The sequence below is a fragment of the Penicillium paradoxum genome (genome assembly GCF_028828445.1).
Source record: "Penicillium paradoxum strain IBT 22861 chromosome Unknown utg000003l_segment0_segment0, whole genome shotgun sequence".
NCBI classification, from domain to species: domain Eukaryota; kingdom Fungi; phylum Ascomycota; class Eurotiomycetes; order Eurotiales; family Aspergillaceae; genus Penicillium; species Penicillium paradoxum.
Window position 1 is genome coordinate 117,132 of NW_026643181.1, and position 18,318 is coordinate 135,449.

Genomic DNA, 18,318 nt, shown 5'->3' on the forward strand with positions numbered 1-18,318 from the left:
TACAGCTGATTGGTGTGCACTATACCATATGATACTACACTTATACGCCAAGAAATACTAGCGTCAATAATATAGCCCTGGCGCTAAGCTTTATCTGTATACAAATGATGAGATTCCTCTTATGGTAATCTGCTAACCGTATTGAGATAAGGGGGGTGGAAGTGGTGTAAAGGGGGTGGATCGAGGGAGAGGGGGGGGTCTGTATAGAGCCAGCCATGGACCCCGGGCCTTTCCGCGTGGGGTTAGCTTCCCTTCCTAACGTCCCCTGTCTAATGCTAACGATGTATACATAGGACCAAAGTACGGAGATTTGGAATTGCATAGTTCTCCAGATGCATATGCCGTACATGACCACAGGCATGACAGGTTTCCCTTTCCATGTCTGTGTCGCAGCGGATCTCCTTTCCTGCAGAGTGGAGCGACTAAATCTCCGCGCACCTGTTCGTTGTCACTGGGAGCCAATCCTTTTGGGCAGATTGGGAGAGTATGGTATACAAGACCTTTACAACATCGTCCCAGTCAGGAACGGAGTACAAGTAGAACCCATGCGTCCTAGTGATAGGTATGCATGAATCCTTGGTCATCGTTCGGCCGAACAGAAGCTACATAAGGCGATCCTGCACGAGAAATCTACAGCCAGACCACGACATTCACTACAGGGGGCAATGCTCTCACTGCCAAGGAGCTCGTCCATAATTTCCCGGCCAGCGTTACCCTCTTCCTACGGCAGACAACTTTTTGAAACAACTTGCTTAGCCTGATCCTGCTGGCATAGCAGACAACTGTCACCAACATGTGCCGCGAGATCTTGGCGATCGATCACCCTATGGCCCTCGAGTCCATCATCTCGTTGTCGCTGCTCTACCACCAGCTCGACCAAGTTCCGAAGGCTATTCCCTTATTCTACAAGAGCGCCACGCACATTGTCACGATACACGTGGCTTTGGTCTTACTGGATCTGACTATTGACATGGTTACCGCAACCAAGTCAGATATCATGACAAAGCGGGGGAAGCTTCTCATTATAATTGTGGAGCGCTACCAGTTCCATTATGGCAAATAGTCTGAGAAGACCGTCAACATCATGAAGTCCCTCATTTTTAGATTACCCTTGGTTTTACCCCCGTTTCTAAGCCTTATCCTTAAGGTAATATTTAATTATTTAGAATTATTTAGAATCAAGTGCTAATTATCACTCTATATCACGTCTAAAAAAGTAAAAAAACGCGTTTATTTAGAAATTTTCAAGATTATGTAGCTTTACTAGAAAGTGGTAGTATTCCTGCTTGAACCCGCAATATATCTCGGATATCAGAATATTAAAATTTACCTTTTCCGCGATACCTCGACCCTTACCAGTCAGATTTTATTTAAAATTAGAATATATGCTTATATAGCTACTATAAACCTAGACTTCAAATTTGAACTTTATACGACCGGTAGAAGGTCGTAATACAGCGATTACAGAGGCCGATTTATCAGCGCCGAGATGGGCGTTAATGGGGGTCCATAGGGCCCCCACTAATGGGCTGTGGGCTGGGTTGGGCTTTGGGCCCGGGGGTCGAGCCCATTTATAGGCTTTGCGGAGGTCTAGACTTCAGTATGGTGTCACGAGCCATCTGTCGGGATCAATTTTAACCCGGCCCAGGCGGGGAGGACTCGCAGAATGGAGAAATGATACTTGCTTCATCATTCATAGCTAGCTCATAATTTCCTACCATCACTACAGAAGCTGATCCATGATCGTACGAGCCTGTTTAGGCCCGAATCGTTTAGTTCTCGGTCATTACTCGTTTTGGGTCAGATCACCATCTTGCGTCTTGCACGTTTTCAATGGATGGTACTACCTATGACCTGAACATGCAGGACCAGGATCGGATGACGGAGGATCACTGGTCTCAAGGATCACTGGTCTCAAGGACCACAGCCAGTATAATGTTCTCAATGCCAATCTACTCGCGGAATTCGGCGATGAGATGAAAGGTGTGGAGGGCGTCGAGAAGTGGAATGTCCAGGGCTCTCGTTCTGGCAAGGCTTCCGGCGGAGAGAATACCCTGGATCTCAAGGCTTTCACCTCCAGGGCTGGTCTGTTGATCTCGGTCAGCAGAATGGCGAGATCGAGTAAGAGCCGTAAATAATTTGTTCGATGTATATGCCTGTATCTAAATTGTCCCGATAGCTCGTTTTGTCCCTTCTATACAATCCCACCGGCAATCTGGTGGCTTCACAAAAAAAAAAAGAAATTCTTTCTCACTCTTCTCCTTCTCCTTCTCCTTCTCTCCCCCAATGTTAACAATTCAGTCATATTCCTCACGATTCTTCTCCTAAGAGTCTCAGACCCGAGGGAGTTATGCAGCGAATAGCGGTGTCTCGTCATGTGGGCCTCCGTGGCTCCACCTCCACATGTTGTTCCCCCGCACTAACAGAGACCGGCTGTTCGGCTTCTTCCCTTTTCTCTCTTCTTCCAGCCTTCCTGCATTATCCCCAATGGACATGGCGACGGATTCCCAGGGGATCAAGCGCATCCGACAGGCTTGCGCTAATTGCAGGTGAGTTCGATTCTCTCGCCTCAGAACTCGGATCTTGATTCTGAGCCTTCTCCAGACGGAAGAAGACAAAATGCACTGGAGACCGGCCCATCTGCTCGCATTGTCGTCGCAATCGTTTGGCCTGTATTTATGAGCCCTACTCGGTTACTGTTGCAGAGACGACTACCGCCAATCCAACTGTCTCCGGGTCCCCAATGGCAAATAGTTTGAATGTCTGTTACAACCTCATTGCACAAGTTATCCTCGATTTTGTCGAGATACTGACTCGGGTGGACATAGATGGAATTATTGCAAAGGATCAACATGATCGAGACCCGCCTAGCAGAGCTCAGTGGGCATGCGCCATGTCAAAACAAGTACGTTAAGTGTATATTCCAAAATCCCCGGTTTGATTTCAAGCTAATGTGAGTGTTGATCTTCAGAAACGCATCATCCCACCCAGTTGCACAAACCCGCATGTCACAGGAAACTACTTTCGCCCAATCATTGCCATCGCCAATTACATTTCAAGAAAATTCGTACGTCTCTTAGCCAATTTCAATCACGGATGTGCTCAATTCTCCCCGTGCGCTTGAAAGGTACTCTATCGCTGATAGCAGGCTTGGTTGAAAACAGATCTCTCCCTCCCTCTTCAGTTCTCTACTCCGTCATCGACACGTACTTCGAACGCGTCCACAATCAACCGTACTCGTACTTCCAAGAGACCTCTTTTCGCCAGAAACTGGAAAGCGATTCTTTGCCACAGTGTCTAATTCTAGCTATACTTGCATCGGCAGTCCGGTTTTCAGATCACGAGTTTTACGCGGGTCAGACACACGAAGCATCCCAAAAGTACGCCAGGGAATCTTGGCTGTCAGTTCTTGCAGACCACTTGACCGTGGAAGATAATTTGAATGTCCATGTTGTCCAAACCGTCAATCTCCTTGCAATTGTAGATTACACGGGTAAGAAAACTGCTCGTTCTCCTTCGCAACTGCCACTGACCTCAATCTCTCAGCCGGTCGTGTCCGCTCGGGTTGGCTCAAGATTGGACTGGCAGCTCGAATATCTCAAGATCTACACTTGATGTCCGAGCCCGATCAGTGGCTCCCTTATTCAGAGCAAGAAGAGCATCGAAGAGCCTTTTGGTCAGTATATCTAGTGGATAAACTGATCTCCTGCGGCCGATCCCGACCCCTCGTCATCCTCGACGAGGATTGCGAGGTTCAAGTACCCTGCGAAGAACACTTTTTTCGGAATGGGGAATGGCGCAAAACAAACACGATCGGTCAGCTGCTCAACTGGAACTCAAAGGTTGCTGACAGCCCGAGCCCATTTGCGCTCGTTGTTTTAATGGCGTCGATATTTGGGCGTTGCACGCGATACGTGCATCAGAACAAGAAAATGGATGAGGTCCCACCGTGGGATCAAAAATCGGAGTTTTCTGCAATCAACTCTTCCTTGTTGCTCTTAGAGTCATATTCCAAGAGTGGAAACTGGCGGCTTCGGGATGTCCTCCGTGGGGGTATACAGGTCGATGGAACAGTCGACCGGCAAGAGATTGGCCATCTGGTTTTCGCACACACTCTCTTTCATATCTGTCACTGCCTACTGAATCATCCATTTCTTGTGCGACGATGGCTGAAGCCGTTTGGGGCCAAGGCTCCAGCTAGTTTCTCTTCCCGGGCCCTTCATGAAGGATGCGACCATGCGAAACAGCTCATGGACCTCCTACGGGAGGCTACCGAGTACGGCTATCCTATAGAATCCTCATTCTATGCCTACTGCATAGCTGTAGCCGGAGGGATCCATTCGCTGTCGTCACATTTCGAGCGGAGCAGAGCACAAGACTCGGACAGTTTACATTATTTCCAACAGAGCATAGACGCTCTAGAGAAATTAGCGAAACGCTGGGTTCATGCAGGTAATATAGTAGGTGCAACTAGAACTTTTCGAGTCATCACGTCCATAGGCAATACTAACCCACCACTCAGGCTGCTCAACTACGCGATTTCCACTCCATGTCACATGATCTCGCAAGTCTCCTCGACCCCAGCCACTTGATGGACGAATTAGATTCGAATTCGGAAGAGATTATGTGGTCAATGATTGACTATGCCATCATGGGCGCCGATTCCGACAAAAGACCCAAGCCAACCGCAAGCTTACCTTCCCCCGGCTGGGCTGTTGGGGCCGGGATGATGGGACCGGGGTTCGACACCCCCAGTGCGAATCTTCTCGGTCTCACACCCTCCAGGCTGGAGGAAGTAGAGCAATTCTTGAATTGCAGCCCGGGGAATAGATTGATCTAACCTGCAAATGATGCGCTCTTGAGCTCGGACATATGTCTTTCACAAGTTCGGTCCGCTCGGCCCGACGGCTCCTTTCGTCCATTTCGCCTGGGCCAAGGCATTAGGATTAAAGTCGTTTATTGCGCTGAAAAATGCGGGGGAATTAATCACAGACATCCACATCATGGCTCAAGATCAAGCGTCGCCCTGGGAAGGCGTTGCCTCTGGCACGACAGCGGCCATTTTGGCCAATACTATTGTCTACCCTCTCGATGTGTATGCTTCCACTCTTTTTTTTTTTCTTTTTTTGGCCTTTTTTTCGGCTTTTATTTTATGAATAAATCTAAATAATTCTCAGTGTCAAAACCAGGTTACAGGTTCAAGTCCAACCACCGAAGCAGAAAGAGGCGGGCGACCCCGAAAAGCTCTCGGACTCTCCGGAAGCTCAACCTTATTATGATAATGCCATCGATGCTATCCGCCATATACTCCGTGAGGAAGGTATCCTCGGGCTCTACAGCGGCCTGGGCAGTTCTATTCTCAGCACAGCGTCAATGAACTTTGCCTATTTCTACTGGTCGACAGCAGCCCGGAGTATACAGCAGTCTGCTTTCCGAAGATATGGAGTCGCCGACACAAACAGTATCAGCAAGGAGCTGGGGCTAGGGGCCATCGGCGGCGCGATGGCACAACTATGTACTAACCCCATTGCTGTGATCTCCACACGGCAACAAACCTGCACATCAAGCGACGAGAAAAAGTCGATGTGGGATACGATGAAAGAGATTATCCAGAGTGAAGATGGCTGGACTGGACTTTGGAGAGGGTTCAAGGTCAACTTGATCCTCGTCATCAATCCGATGATCACCTATGGTGTCTATCAGTGGCTAAGAGGGGTGCTCCTAGCCCTGAAGCGAGGAAAAGCGCTCGGATCTGGCGATGCTTTCTGTGCGTGTCTTACGATTTTCCATACGCCTGCACCTACTAACAAATTCACGATTCTAGTACTTGGGGCTCTCTCAAAGGTCCTGGCAACAATTACAACCCATCCCCTGATTGTTGCGAAAATTATGCTACAATCCAAACCGCCCGATTGTCGAAAGGGCAGGCCATTTTCGGGTTTTACTGAGGTCCTTCAGTACATTGTGCGAAACGAAGGATTCTTCCGACTATACAAGGGACTGGCACCGCAGATCATCAAAGGGTTCATAGTTCAAGGATTGATGATGACATTGAAAGAACGGTATGTATCAAGCCACTAACAATCCTGTTGGATGTATTGATCTGACCTGCTTTGGTAGCACTGAGGGTTTACTCAGAAAAGCGATTTTGCTGAATGGAAAACGACTGCATCAGTCGACTCTAAAATAAAGGCGAGTATCTGAAATGCCAGTCACCAGACCAGATGGATACAAGGAGTGTTTGGATCGTTTAAATGATCGGGGAAGTCGATATCTCAGGAGGTGCTGCACGCTAGGAAATAGATTGGTTTTCATAGCATCTAGCCGGATCAAGAAGCTATATGTATCTGATGCCATACAGGACTATGTATCACTGTATGCAATTCCAATCAAAGAGAGAGAGTCCGAAGCCTAGGCTCAACATTTGCGTATATGCTTCTTTTCCTCTATAATGTATATGCCACTGCAATGCCTGAACTTCGGCACATCGCCGTCTTAGCCTACCATGTCTATACATACATGCTTTACCCACGGCTTAGAGTGCGACCAAACAATTCGCAAAGCCATGTGCAAGGTGCACGACGAACGCCGAAATCGCCGGTCCAGGGGTTCGGTCCGTGTGGTGGAGCGCGGTCCGGTCCTAAACCCCGGTCAACCATTTACGTTGTAGCGACCACTCCCTATATAGTTGCCATAATAGGTATCTTTTGGGCTCTTTTACAGTCAAATATACTTTATCTCTTAACCATGTCTTCTGTTTCGACTATTCCCTTTGCGGATCCTCTCTGGCTCAACCGCGGGCTGAGCCCCTACTACACTGATTCGCATCGTCAACTCCAAAAAGAGGTCCGCGAGTATGTTGATACCTATATTCTCCCATTTTGCGATGAGTGGGAGAAGAAAGGAGTTGTCCCACCGGAGGTAAGTCTATGCAATAACGAAGAGTAACGGTTCCAGCTGAAGCCTTTCTGGAACGATAGGTTCACAAGCGACACGCAGAACTCGGATACACAGCTGTCAGCTCTTTCCCGCTCGCTGCAGACTATCTCAATGGCCAGCGACTTCCCGGAGACATCAACCCACGAGACTGGGACGGATTTCATGATATCATTGTCATTGATGAACTTGCCCGGTGTGGCTACCTGGGTATCATTTGGGCATTGGGATGTGGCAACTCGATTGGCGGACCACCAGTGATCAATTTCGGTAACGAGGAACAAAAGAAAAGATTTCTTCCCGATATGCTGAAGGGGAATATCAGATTCTGCCTCGGTGTGACGGAACCTGACGGTATGTTTTCTCCAGATCATCCCCAGATCCAAGCAACCAGACTCATCCGACAATACAGCTGGATCTGATGTGGCCGGACTGACCACTACGGCGGAGCGAAAGGGAGACGTTTATATTGTCAACGGAGCAAAGAAATGGATCACCAACGGGATTTTCGCAGATTACTGCACAGCAGCTGTGAGAACCGGGGGTGCAGGAATTCAGGGTATCTCGGCTTTGATTATTCCTCTGAAAGCTCCTGGGGTGACTTGCAAAAAGATTGAAAACTCTGGTGTGCATGCAAGCGGTTCAACATATATCGAGTTTGACGAGGTAGAGGTGCCTGTGGCCAATCTACTTGGTGTCGAGAACAAGGGGTTCCCTGTGATCATGAACAGTAAGAATCACCCATTCCATGTCCCTTGCGTACTAGTCTCTGACTATTGATCAGATTTTAACCATGAGCGACTCTGGCTCGCATGTACTTCACTTCGAATGGCGCGAGTTTGCGCCGAAGACGCGTATCAACACGCTCTCAAGCGCGAGACGTTCGGCAAAAAGCTCATTGAGAACCAAGTGATCCGCGCCAAGTTTAGCGCCATGGCACGGAGCCTTGATGCTACGTATGCCTGGATGGAGCAGTTGGTCTATATCTCCGAGACAGCGAAAAGGCGGGGTGTTGATGCATCCATGGGAGGCCTCTTTGCCAACTTGAAGGTTCTGGCAGGCCAAACGCTAGAGAAAGTCAACCGAGAGGCACAGCAGGTTATGGGTGGACTCGGATACTCGAAGAATGGCCGTGGGGCCAGAATCGAACAGGTCAGTCGCGATGTGAGGGTGATGGTGGTGGGAGGGGGGAGTGAGGAGATTCTCTCGGAGCTGGCGGTCAATCAGGAGATGAAGAGTATGCAGAGACAGAGTAAGCTCTAGCAGAATCAGACTACGTTTTAGATGAGACACCCAAGCACATGCTCTTTTGATTGCAGTTTTCTTCTTATTTATCCTTCGCATTGCAGGTATAGAAGATACGGGCAAGTGCACACGCGAGGAAACCAGTCTCAACACCTCCAGGATCTATTTATTTAGGTACATATATGTAGCATTGCTATCTACACGGTAGCTATCTCGTGCAAGAATCGACTAGACAACTGAACAAAGAATCTTCCCCTCCTGCACAGCATCACCTTGTTTCCATTGTGTTTGGAATTTCCCTGCAGCCGTTACAGAAATGTTGACTTCCATTTTCATACTTTCGATAACCATGACCGAGTCCCCAGACTTGACTTCGTCTCCATTCTTCTTCGAAATTGAGAGCACTTTGCACGGCATCGGTGCAGCGACGGTCCTTTGTTCTGCTCCTTTGTTTGCCTTGGCTGTTGATCGTTTGCTTTCTGCAAAAGAAAGCAGAGTATCTCTCTGGAACTCAACATGGGTGCCAATAGCAGGGAAATGGCAGTAGATACGCTGGGCACGATCAACCTGCCCCGCGAATGTATGAGCCCGCATCGAAGGAATGACTACATGCGCCACAAGCTTGGATCCGGTTACTGAGACCTCGATAGTCGAGGCAAGCCATGAGTCTGGTACAGCAGGATTGCCTTCCGCGGGGACCCATGAATTGATCCGTACTGCGTAGGCTGGAGAAGATGTCGCTTTTCCAGTCCGTAGTGCCTGGCTGATTTCATTGTAATGAGAAGAGATTTCGGCAGCAGCTGAAGACTCTTCGCCTTGAGAAACCTTTTCCTGTGGAACTGGGAAAAGATATACTTCTTCGGCGGTATTCAATTCTCCTGCACTCTTTGGTTTCCAAATGCACATCACCTGTTGCTCTGAACGAGGCCCCGGTTCCTGGCCAATCGTGTTGGGCCAGTGAGGCGTAGTAACGACATCGCAGTGGATATTGACTGGATCAAATCTTTGATTTCGGAATTGTTTACGGACAGAACGGAGAGGCTTGGAGCTTGGCAAGGCTGTAGCATAATCCGGAAGTCTTCGGATGATCAAGCTCGGCAGAATCGAAACAATCTTCTTGAACTCCGGGCAACTCTTGACTGAAGGGGCTTGGAGAAGCTCATGCAAATGAGATGGAATGAACGAGGTCGTATATGATGGATCACGGAACGCCGAGTTCGATAAACAAGATTGCATGAAGAGCTGATTTGTCTTGACACCGACGCAAGCAGTGTGTGCAAGAACCTTGCTCATTTTCTCAATTGCTAGTGCTCTTGTTGGAGCCCAAACCACAAGCTTCGCGATCATTGAGTCGAAATAGATCGAGACAGATGATCCCGTCTGGATGGCTGTTTCATAACGGATATCCCGGCTGGGGGCTAAAGGACCACTCCCTGGTAGCCAGAGGTGAACTTTTCCATGCTCTGGGAAAAAGTCCTTCTCGGGGTTCTCAGCACATAGTCGACACTCGATGGCATGTCCATATTGAGTGATATTTTGCACTTGAGGAAGATTTCCCAAACTTCCACCAGCCGCCACAAAGAGCTGCAATGCGACAAGGTCAACACCGGTCACCTCTTCGGTAATTGGGTGCTCAACCTGTAAACGCGCGTTGACTTCAAGGAAGTAGAATCGATTCGTCTTGATATCGACAACAAACTCGACTGTTCCAGCATTCTCATAACCAATGAGCTCTGCCACGCGAATCGCTGTTGCGCTCATTTGCTGCCGTGTTTCTTCTGTAATGAAGGGGCAAGGTGTCTCCTCGATGACTTTCTGATGTCTCCGCTGTACTGAGCAATCCCGATCCAATAAGGAAATCACATGGCCATGCGAGTCACCCATGATCTGGATTTCCACATGCTTGCTGCTCTCAATGAACTTCTCCAAGATGCAGTCGTCGGAGCCAAAAGAGCGACGAGCCTCAGACTGAGCTCGCTTCAGCTCTTCTTCAAGCTGACTTGGTTCACGGACAATGCGCATTCCTTTTCCGCCGCCACCCGCGGAAGCCTTCAGCATGACCGGAAACCCAATCTCTTGGGCAACCTTACTCAAAGCCTCCGCATCCTGGGTTGATCCGGAAAAGCCGGGGATCAACGGAATATCAGGCGCATGAGCCCTCAAGTAATCCTTTGCTGAACGCTTATCGCCGAGTGTGGACATAGCGCTGGGGCTTGGACCAACGAAGATAAGTCCTGCGTCACGAACGCGCTGGGCGAAATCTGCATTCTCGCTCAGGTATCCATAGCCCGGGTGGATGGCTTGGGCACCTGTTGTGATCGCTGTTTGAACTAGCAAGTCGATGTCAAGAAACGGGTTCTGGGTGCTTTGGTCAATGCTGCCAATATTAATCGCCTCGTCTGCATCGTGAACATGGCGGGAAGAGGCATCTCTGGATAAGCAGGTTAGCTACGACTACACAATCCGAATCAATAGAACCATTCACATACTCGTCAACATACACCGCCACGGAGTCGATGTTCAATTTGCGACAAGTCTGGATAATCCGACAAGCAATTTCTCCACGATTTGCGATGAGAACTTTCCGAATAACCGGCCGCCCATCTTTGTGCAGCGGTGGCTCTGCAATGAATAGCGGCTTGCGAAGAACTGATGCATCATCCATGGCCTTGCTTTCTGAGGGGATGAAAGCCATTGTGGGGACAGGACTATGGTCACAGTATGCCGAAAGCTGTATTCAAACTGTGAAATCAAATCTAACCAGAGAAATATCCAATTCATTAAACCTTGGAATAGTTCCCAACTGGAGTTCCCGAATTTGGTCCGGCTTCCTCCACGCGTTCGGTCCGGGCCCCGGGGGCGTTCGGAGGGCATCCGGGGAGGCAGTGGAGCCGTGGAGCAGTGGGGAAGCATCGGACCGGTGATTATACGTGGAATAGAATGCACAATTGTGGAACACGGGGAATTCTACTCCGTAAACTGTGTGCATGTGTGTATGTGCTTTGGAGAGAAGGGGGAGAGAGGGAAACGGGTCAAAGCTATCTGTTGGAAGCCAGAATATTCAGGCGCCAATACCAAGGCAGCAACATGCAGGCATCAAGATTCCCGGATTCGGACTGTCAGGTTGCGACGTCGAGTCCATTTGCTTCAAATATTCCAGAGTTGATATTGATGATGTACACATGTGGGATTAAGTGAAGGAAGTCCGGTCTAGATTCCATCAAAATATATCAATACGCAAAAGAGACTAATATCTTCATGTCTACCTAAACACCAAATACGGGACAGATCTTGTTTCCAGTCCTGTATCTAAATCAGATCCGTGCCAGCAGATTGTGTGTCTGTGTCCCATTGACTCCTTGGTGCGACACCACCTCCAAGCACATGCCCAAGACATCGCGCGTGTCTCTCGGGTCGATGATTCCATCGTCGATCAGCATCGCGCTAGTCGAATAACACTCGGCATCCTTCTGGACCCTGTCTCGGAAGGTATTTACCTGTTTTTTGAGTGTTTCCGGTGATAATGTCAAGCCCTTGGACTTGGCGCTGGCTATTTGCACATTTTCCATCACACCTGATAACTGGTCCGGTCCCATCACACTGCAACGGCCCGTTGGCCACGAGAACAGAAACCGGGGGCTGTAAGCCCGGCCACACATAGCGTAGTTACCGGCTCCATAGGATGCGCCCATGATAATAGATATGTGAGGCACAGTCGAGCAACTGACAGCAGAGACCAATTGAGCACCCATCTTGATGATCCCAGCATGTTCGGCTTTAGCGCCAACCATGAAACCAGTGACGTTGTGAAGAAATATGATGGGCGTATTTCTAGTCTCATCAGTATGTTGTCTCTTGGCGGACCTTGCCAGAACTTACTGCTGGTTGCACATGCGTATGAACTGTGTGGCCTTGGCCGCTTCGTTGGGATTGATCACAGACAGCTGGTTGGCAACAATTCCCACCGGAAAGCCTAATTGAGACGCGTTAATTCATCATTTCTGTCTTTGGCAAGGCTTCATCTTACCCATTATATGAGCCGAAGCCGTGATGATATTTGGGCCGTATTTTGGCTTGAAGACCGAAAGACGGGAATCATCCACGATACGCAACAAAACCTCATTCATATCAAATGGCTTTCGGATATCTGGGTTCACAATTGAAAGTAGATCTTCGATAGGGAATCTTGGTTCCACAGGTTCGATCACTCCTGGTACCGAGGTAGTTCGCACTTGAAGCGAAGCCACCCACTCTCGTGCTTTACGAATGGCATCAAACCTGAAAAGGCAGCACGTCAGTATCCATGGAAACATGAGAAGCGGAACTCTCGTACTCATCAGATGCAATTTGATCTGCCAGGCCGGTTGTAATGGCGTGGACTTTGGCGCCACCAAGTTCTTCTGCGCCAATAACTTCGCCAGTAGCCATCTTCACCAGCGGAGGTCCCCCGAGGAAAGCCTGGGCCTGGTTTTCCACAAAGATTGAGTAGTCCGATAACGCTGGATGGTATGCGCCTCCAGCTGTCGACGATCCGAAAACAATGGCACATGAAGGCTTTCCGTGTCGAGTTCGAAGGGCAAGGTCGCGGAATAACTGGCCTCCCTTGTGAAAAACCCGGAATTGTTGAGGGGAGAAAACTCCAGCCTTGTCTATTTAGATCTTCTTTCTTGTTTCTTCGATTGCATCAGGAAGAGTCTTACCGATTGAACCAGAGATATCAGTGGAAGGTCATTCTCAAAGGCGACCTCCATCATGCGGTTTACTTTCAGCACTGCAGATCATTAACACGAGTCCCACATGGATACCGAAGCTTCCACAGTACCTGTCATTTCATTCCAAGCACCTCCACTTTGAGTTGGAATATGCGACATGAGGAGACACATCCGTCCACTGTACGTCGTTCAGCGAGAAGTTCTGATGCAGAAAAAACAGATGTCCGTACCAAACGTTTCCAATGCCTGCAATCAAATTACCACATGGGGTAGAATTCTCATTACCAAAGCCAGTGAACGCTCCGAGTTCCAAAAATGGTGAATCTTGATCTAGCAACAGTGCCACGCGATCCCTTGCTATATCTTCCAGTTAATCCTGATTTCCCGGAGCCTGAAGCGACGTACGTAGCAATTGTCCGCGGCCTTGATGTCTGCGTAGAGAAACATCATTTCCCTCTGCAGATACCTGCTTGAGAGCCTCTTCGAATCTTTGGAGTACTGGTGTCCAGCTGGTTTTGTTTGCTTGGAAATGTTCGCCTCGAAGGTCGATGTGGGTGTTGCCCACCGGGAACACCGACTCAGTCGCCATGGTGCAGATTAGGATAGTTGCACGCTTAAGATGGGGTTTCTTTTGAGATCAAGTACCAAACACAGATCCTTTTCGATGGAGAAGAATCCGGAATTTGTTTTAGTCTCTCGGATTGTCTCCGGGGGATGCTCGTCGGTCCGAACGCCGGGAGCGACGGTACGGACCAAATAGCCATAGGACAAGGGGTTCAGTCATTGACTCGGAATAGATCATTTCAACTACTTGGAGAGAACTGGATCTCGATCGTATCTTAATTAAGCCCTGATTCCCCGGATTTCTGACACTTCCTACAATTGCGAATCTTAGAAGCTTCCCCTTTGACGCTCGTGAACTGCCCCGAATGGATCCCAATCTATCACTCGTATATGGCTCCAAAGAGCCCGAATTGTTCCTCCAAAAGATGGGCACTTTGATTGATGATCAGGCAGTTCGGTTTGGGGATCGGCCTGCTGTAATATTCCCATGGCAGTCTGTCCGGCTCTCGTATCGCCAACTGGCCGATCGAAGCAAAATCATCGCCCGAGCAATGTTGGAAATGGGCTTGCGCCATGGTGATTGTGTTGGAATTATGGCAGGCAACTGCTATCAATATATCGAGGTCTTCTTGGGGGGTTCTCGGATTGGATGCCCCGTCGTTGTGTTGAACAATACATACACACCCGCGGAGCTTGCGAATGCGGTCTACAGAAGCTGTAAGTCGTTGCTTCTTGGACCTGCTGCAAGCGGTAGCTTTGATATTTAATCTCTTACCACTTCTCAGCCTGCAAACTTGTCTTTCATGCTACCAGTATCGGCTCTCGAGACTTATTCGGCCATATCGAAACCCTTCGTGGAAGTACCCACCCACCCCTAGCACTCCCTGAGCTACGTAGGGTTGTCTCTCTGGAACCTGCAAAGTTTCCAGATGGAGGAATTCATGTCCAATCATACGAGGAATTTGCGCTGAATGGCATTTCTGTGTTGGACAAGGCCAGGCTCGAGCGTGCGGAAGAACTAGTCAACGCCGACGACGTGGTCAACTTGCAATTTACTTCTGGTCGGTGGAATTGAACAAGAATTGAATGCGATCGGAACCACTGACCTGTGTTTGAAGGGACTACCGGATCTCCCAAAGCCGCGATGCTTACGCATATGTGAGACCCTCAGTCAAGCTGCCTGGATAAATGGCTAACGGTAGACTTCCAAGCAATTTGATTAACAACGCACAATTTGTCGGCGGAGCAATGCGACTTACTCCTGAGGATGTCGTCTGCTGTCCACCGCCCATGTTCCATTGCTTTGGGCTTGTGATGGGCTTTCTTTCGTCCTTCTTCCGGGGTAGCTCAATTGTGTTTCCATCCGATTATTTCCATGTCGGAAAGGTCGTCGATGCCATGGTGAATGAAGATGCCACCGTGATCCTCGGCGTTCCAACCATGTACATGGCTGAATTGGAAGTCATGCTGAAGACAAAACAAAGGCCCCGTCGGCTACGAACGGGACTTGCCTCCGGCTCGCCAGTTTCCCAAAGTCTCATGAATCAAATCCGAGAGACGATGGGAGTGGAGAAGATGTTGATCGCGTACGGAATGACGGAGACTAGCCCAGTGAGCTTCATCACTTCACTGGAAGACAGTGACGAGAAGGGAACAACCACGGTCGGTCGAGTTTTCCCCCATGCGGCAGCCAAGGTCATCGACAACGATGGCAACATTGTCCCCCGAGGACAACGAGGGGAGCTATGCACCAGTGGATTTTTGCTGCAGAAGGGTTACTGGAAAAATGAGCAGAAGACGAGGGAGGTAATGAGAAGAGATGAGAACGGCGTTTTATGGATGCACACTGGAGATGAGGCCATCATTGATGCCGATGGATATGCACATATCACCGGCCGAATCAAAGATCTCATCATTCGAGGTAAGCTCGACCCTTTTTGTTATATGCCGGCTCCCTCTTATTCACTGTCTCAAACCAGGTGGTGAGAATATCTTCCCGCGAGAAATTGAGGAACGACTGATGTGCCATGCATCTATCTTCGAGGCCAGCGTGGTCGGCATCAAGGATGAGAGATATGGCGAAGTTGTTGGCTGCTTTCTGAAACTATCTGAACAGGGTGAGAGACCTGCAGATCCCGAAGTCAGGCAATTCGTGAGCGAGATTCTCGGTCGGCACAAAGCCCCCCAGCATGTCTTTTGGCTTGGAGATGCTGGAGTAGGTGACGACTTCCCCAAGACCGGCAGTGGCAAGCATCAGAAACATATGTTGCGAGATATTGGCAATCGGTTGAGAATGGTCAAGGCAAGACTTTAGTCTCCAGCAGCCTGTGCATATGTATAGATATATATATAAGTACACAGATATCTACCTGGAGGAATATTCCCGTGTCTCTTGGAATGCCGTCCCTTTCAGGGTTGAGGTCCTTGACAAACTGTTTCAGGAACAAATATCAATGGATCCGTATGTGCATGACTCATGACTCTACTCCGTACTAGCTGGCTAGATCTCTTTGTTCTAAACATCCCGACATTCATGTCCTCGGTTGCAATATCCTCGGTGTCAATATCCTCGGTGCTAATGCCTCGGTCCGAGACCCGGACAGCCCAATCCGCCCTTTTTCGACTACGCGAAACACGGTCCGAATGCGATCAATGACGGGGATATTTGCCTGACGCTCATGTTTCTTCCAATATGTTCTAGGAGTTGTCCTGCTGCGAGAGTCTATGCATGCCTCGTTTATAGGTCACCGCGGCCCCGAAACTGTGAATAAATGAACACCTCCCCGTACACCGATCACAGTCCACATCAGGTATTGCTGCAAGTAATAGCTGCCTGGTCGAGTATCCTACAGAGGTGAACTCTGTGCAAGTATCAATAACCCTCAACAATGCATTCAGCGGTTCGGATTGTGGAAGTAGGGCCACGGGATGGGCTTCAGAACATCCAGCTATCGATCCCGACTGCGACCAAATTGGAATTGATACGCCGTCTCGAGCAGACTGGACTCCGCACCATTGAGTTGACTTCGGTGGTCTCGCCCCGAGCGGTTCCCCAGTTGTCCGATTGTCGTCAAGTTCTTCGTAACCCAAGCGTCAAACTACAGTTGGAAAATTCCCAGCTTCGGCTTCCTGTCTTAGTCCCCAATCTCAAGGGGCTCGAGATTGCCATACAGCACAACGTTCGAGAAATTGCTGTCTTTATCAGCGCCTCCGAGGGATTTAGTCAAGCAAATATCAAGTGTACAGTGGCACAGGGTATTGAACGGGCTACCGAGGTAACCACTAAGGCTTTGGCTGCTAGACTCGCAGTGAGAGGGTGTGTTTTATGTCTCTTCTTTGGCTTTATATGACTTTTTCTAACATACTCAGCTATGTGTCTTGCATTTTCGCAGATCCGTATGACGGTCCTACCCCGCTGCCAGCAGTCCTCCACTGTGTCAAAGCATTACTGGACGCCGGATGTTATGAAATCAGCCTTGGGGACACATTGGGTGTTGGATCGCCTTCCGATGTGCGCAAATTGATTCAGTACCTCGCCGACAACGGCATTCCAATCGATAGGCTAGCTGGCCACTTCCATGACACCTATGGCCAAGCTGTAGCAAACGTTTGGGAAGCCTTCAACTGTGGAATCCGAGTCTTCGATAGCAGCGTGGCGGGACTTGGGGGCTGCCCATTTGCACCAGGTGCCAAGGGCAATGTTGCTTCTGAAGATCTCGTTTACATGTTCCAGAACGCCGGGATTGAAACGGGCATTGATCTTGCGAAACTAGTTGAGACTGGAGTCTGGATATCCGGCCAACTGTCAAAGGCAAACTCAAGTCGAGCCGGGACAGCTTTAGCAACCAAGGCGCAAGCTGCTAAGGGTCAACCATTGAGAGTCCCCAATCCCAAAACCATGCCTCGCCTCAAATGGGACCTCGTCTCGGTGACAGATGGGCTACAGACTTACCGATCTGGCGTCAATCTAAAAATCGTCCTGAACAGACCGAAAAATGGGAACGCTCTAACAGCCACTATGCTCGCAGATCTGACTCGAGTGATCTCAGACGCCAATTCCGACCCATCAACCTCACGCATTATCATAACGGCCAATGGAAAGTTCTTCTGCACGGGAATGGATCTCCGTAAAGACAGCACAGCTGTGGGGGAGGGAGGGTCCAAAAGCGACACCCAGTTCACGGGTCTTAGGCGTCTCTTCGAAACCATCGACCAATCCCCCAAAGTGACCATCGCAGCAGTCAATGGGCCTGCCTTCGGAGGAGGAGTTGGGCTGGCATTCTCGTGCGACATCCGCCTCTTCGCACGAAATGCCAGCGTGACGCTCAGCGAGGTGAAGCTGGGGCTGTGCGCGGCGACGATATCCAAATACGTGGTTCGTGAATGGGGGGTTCCATTTACTCGCGAAGCTATGCTGTCCGCGCGACCGGTGAAGCCAGCTGAGTTGAAATCGATTGGAGTCGTTGCTGGTATCAGTGAAGACAAGGAGGCTTTGCAAGTGAGTCTTGATGAGCTTTTGACTCGGCTCAAAAGTGCCTCTCCTCATGCTTCGAGGATGTCAAAGGAGCTGGTGAGACTTGCTTGGGCCCATGCAGGTGCGGAAAGACAAGATTCTGGGATCGAGGATCTGTTTAGGGAAATGATGCGGCCGGATGCAGATGGGGCACATGGTGTGAAGGAGTTCCAGGCGAAGAGAACAGTCGACTGGGATGCCTATGTTCAGCTACAGGGGAAAGCCAAGCTATGAAGACACCAATCTAGGAGTGATGGGTAATTGAGAATATAATCATTCAAGTGCAAGGTCAAGGTCATATCGCGAAAAAGATCGGACATCAATTATTCATGGACAATAGAAGTAAAG

General features: G+C 49.4%; 7 protein-coding genes across 7 annotated transcripts; 5 read left to right on the forward strand and 2 right to left on the reverse strand.

Moving 5' to 3' along the window:
- Positions 1-793: 793 nt before the first annotated feature.
- On the forward strand, positions 794-1,063 carry N7457_001977 (uncharacterized protein; the record flags this gene model as incomplete). The annotated part of the gene is made up of 1 exon (XM_057173023.1): positions 794-1,063. The coding sequence occupies one exon, from the start codon at positions 794-796 to the stop codon at positions 1,061-1,063; it is 270 nt and encodes an 89-aa protein (XP_057033174.1).
- A 1,424-nt stretch (positions 1,064-2,487) lies between these two features.
- Positions 2,488-6,190, forward strand: N7457_001978 (uncharacterized protein; the record flags this gene model as incomplete). Its single annotated transcript, XM_057173024.1, has 11 exons — positions 2,488-2,549; positions 2,605-2,905; positions 2,972-3,067; positions 3,146-3,239; positions 3,326-3,493; positions 3,547-4,460; positions 4,523-4,795; positions 4,887-5,095; positions 5,178-5,767; positions 5,825-6,062; positions 6,121-6,190. The coding sequence occupies 11 exons, from the start codon at positions 2,488-2,490 to the stop codon at positions 6,188-6,190; spliced, it is 3,015 nt and encodes a 1,004-aa protein (XP_057033175.1).
- Positions 6,191-6,747: 557 nt separating this feature from the next.
- On the forward strand, positions 6,748-8,199 carry N7457_001979 (acyl-CoA dehydrogenase family protein; the record flags this gene model as incomplete). Its single annotated transcript, XM_057173025.1, has 4 exons — positions 6,748-6,921; positions 6,981-7,290; positions 7,349-7,666; positions 7,721-8,199. 4 exons carry the CDS (start codon positions 6,748-6,750, stop codon positions 8,197-8,199), a joined length of 1,281 nt encoding a protein of 426 aa, XP_057033176.1.
- Positions 8,200-8,409: 210 nt separating this feature from the next.
- Positions 8,410-10,876, reverse strand: N7457_001980 (acetyl/propionyl/methylcrotonyl-CoA carboxylase subunit alpha; the record flags this gene model as incomplete). Its single annotated transcript, XM_057173026.1, has 2 exons — positions 8,410-10,612; positions 10,671-10,876. 2 exons carry the CDS (start codon positions 10,874-10,876, stop codon positions 8,410-8,412), a joined length of 2,409 nt encoding a protein of 802 aa, XP_057033177.1.
- Positions 10,877-11,495: 619 nt separating this feature from the next.
- Positions 11,496-13,482, reverse strand: N7457_001981 (acyl-CoA carboxylase subunit beta; the record flags this gene model as incomplete). Its single annotated transcript, XM_057173027.1, has 8 exons — positions 11,496-12,012; positions 12,061-12,154; positions 12,209-12,459; positions 12,515-12,825; positions 12,882-12,952; positions 13,004-13,071; positions 13,124-13,250; positions 13,299-13,482. The coding sequence occupies 8 exons, from the start codon at positions 13,480-13,482 to the stop codon at positions 11,496-11,498; spliced, it is 1,623 nt and encodes a 540-aa protein (XP_057033178.1).
- Positions 13,483-13,822: 340 nt separating this feature from the next.
- Positions 13,823-15,771, forward strand: N7457_001982 (uncharacterized protein; the record flags this gene model as incomplete). The annotated part of the gene is made up of 5 exons (XM_057173028.1): positions 13,823-14,174; positions 14,243-14,518; positions 14,576-14,615; positions 14,669-15,378; positions 15,437-15,771. The coding sequence occupies 5 exons, from the start codon at positions 13,823-13,825 to the stop codon at positions 15,769-15,771; spliced, it is 1,713 nt and encodes a 570-aa protein (XP_057033179.1).
- Positions 15,772-16,345: 574 nt separating this feature from the next.
- N7457_001983 (uncharacterized protein) lies at positions 16,346-18,204 on the forward strand (the record flags this gene model as incomplete). The annotated part of the gene is made up of 2 exons (XM_057173029.1): positions 16,346-16,773; positions 16,827-18,204. 2 exons carry the CDS (start codon positions 16,346-16,348, stop codon positions 18,202-18,204), a joined length of 1,806 nt encoding a protein of 601 aa, XP_057033180.1.
- Positions 18,205-18,318: the final 114 nt, after the last annotated feature.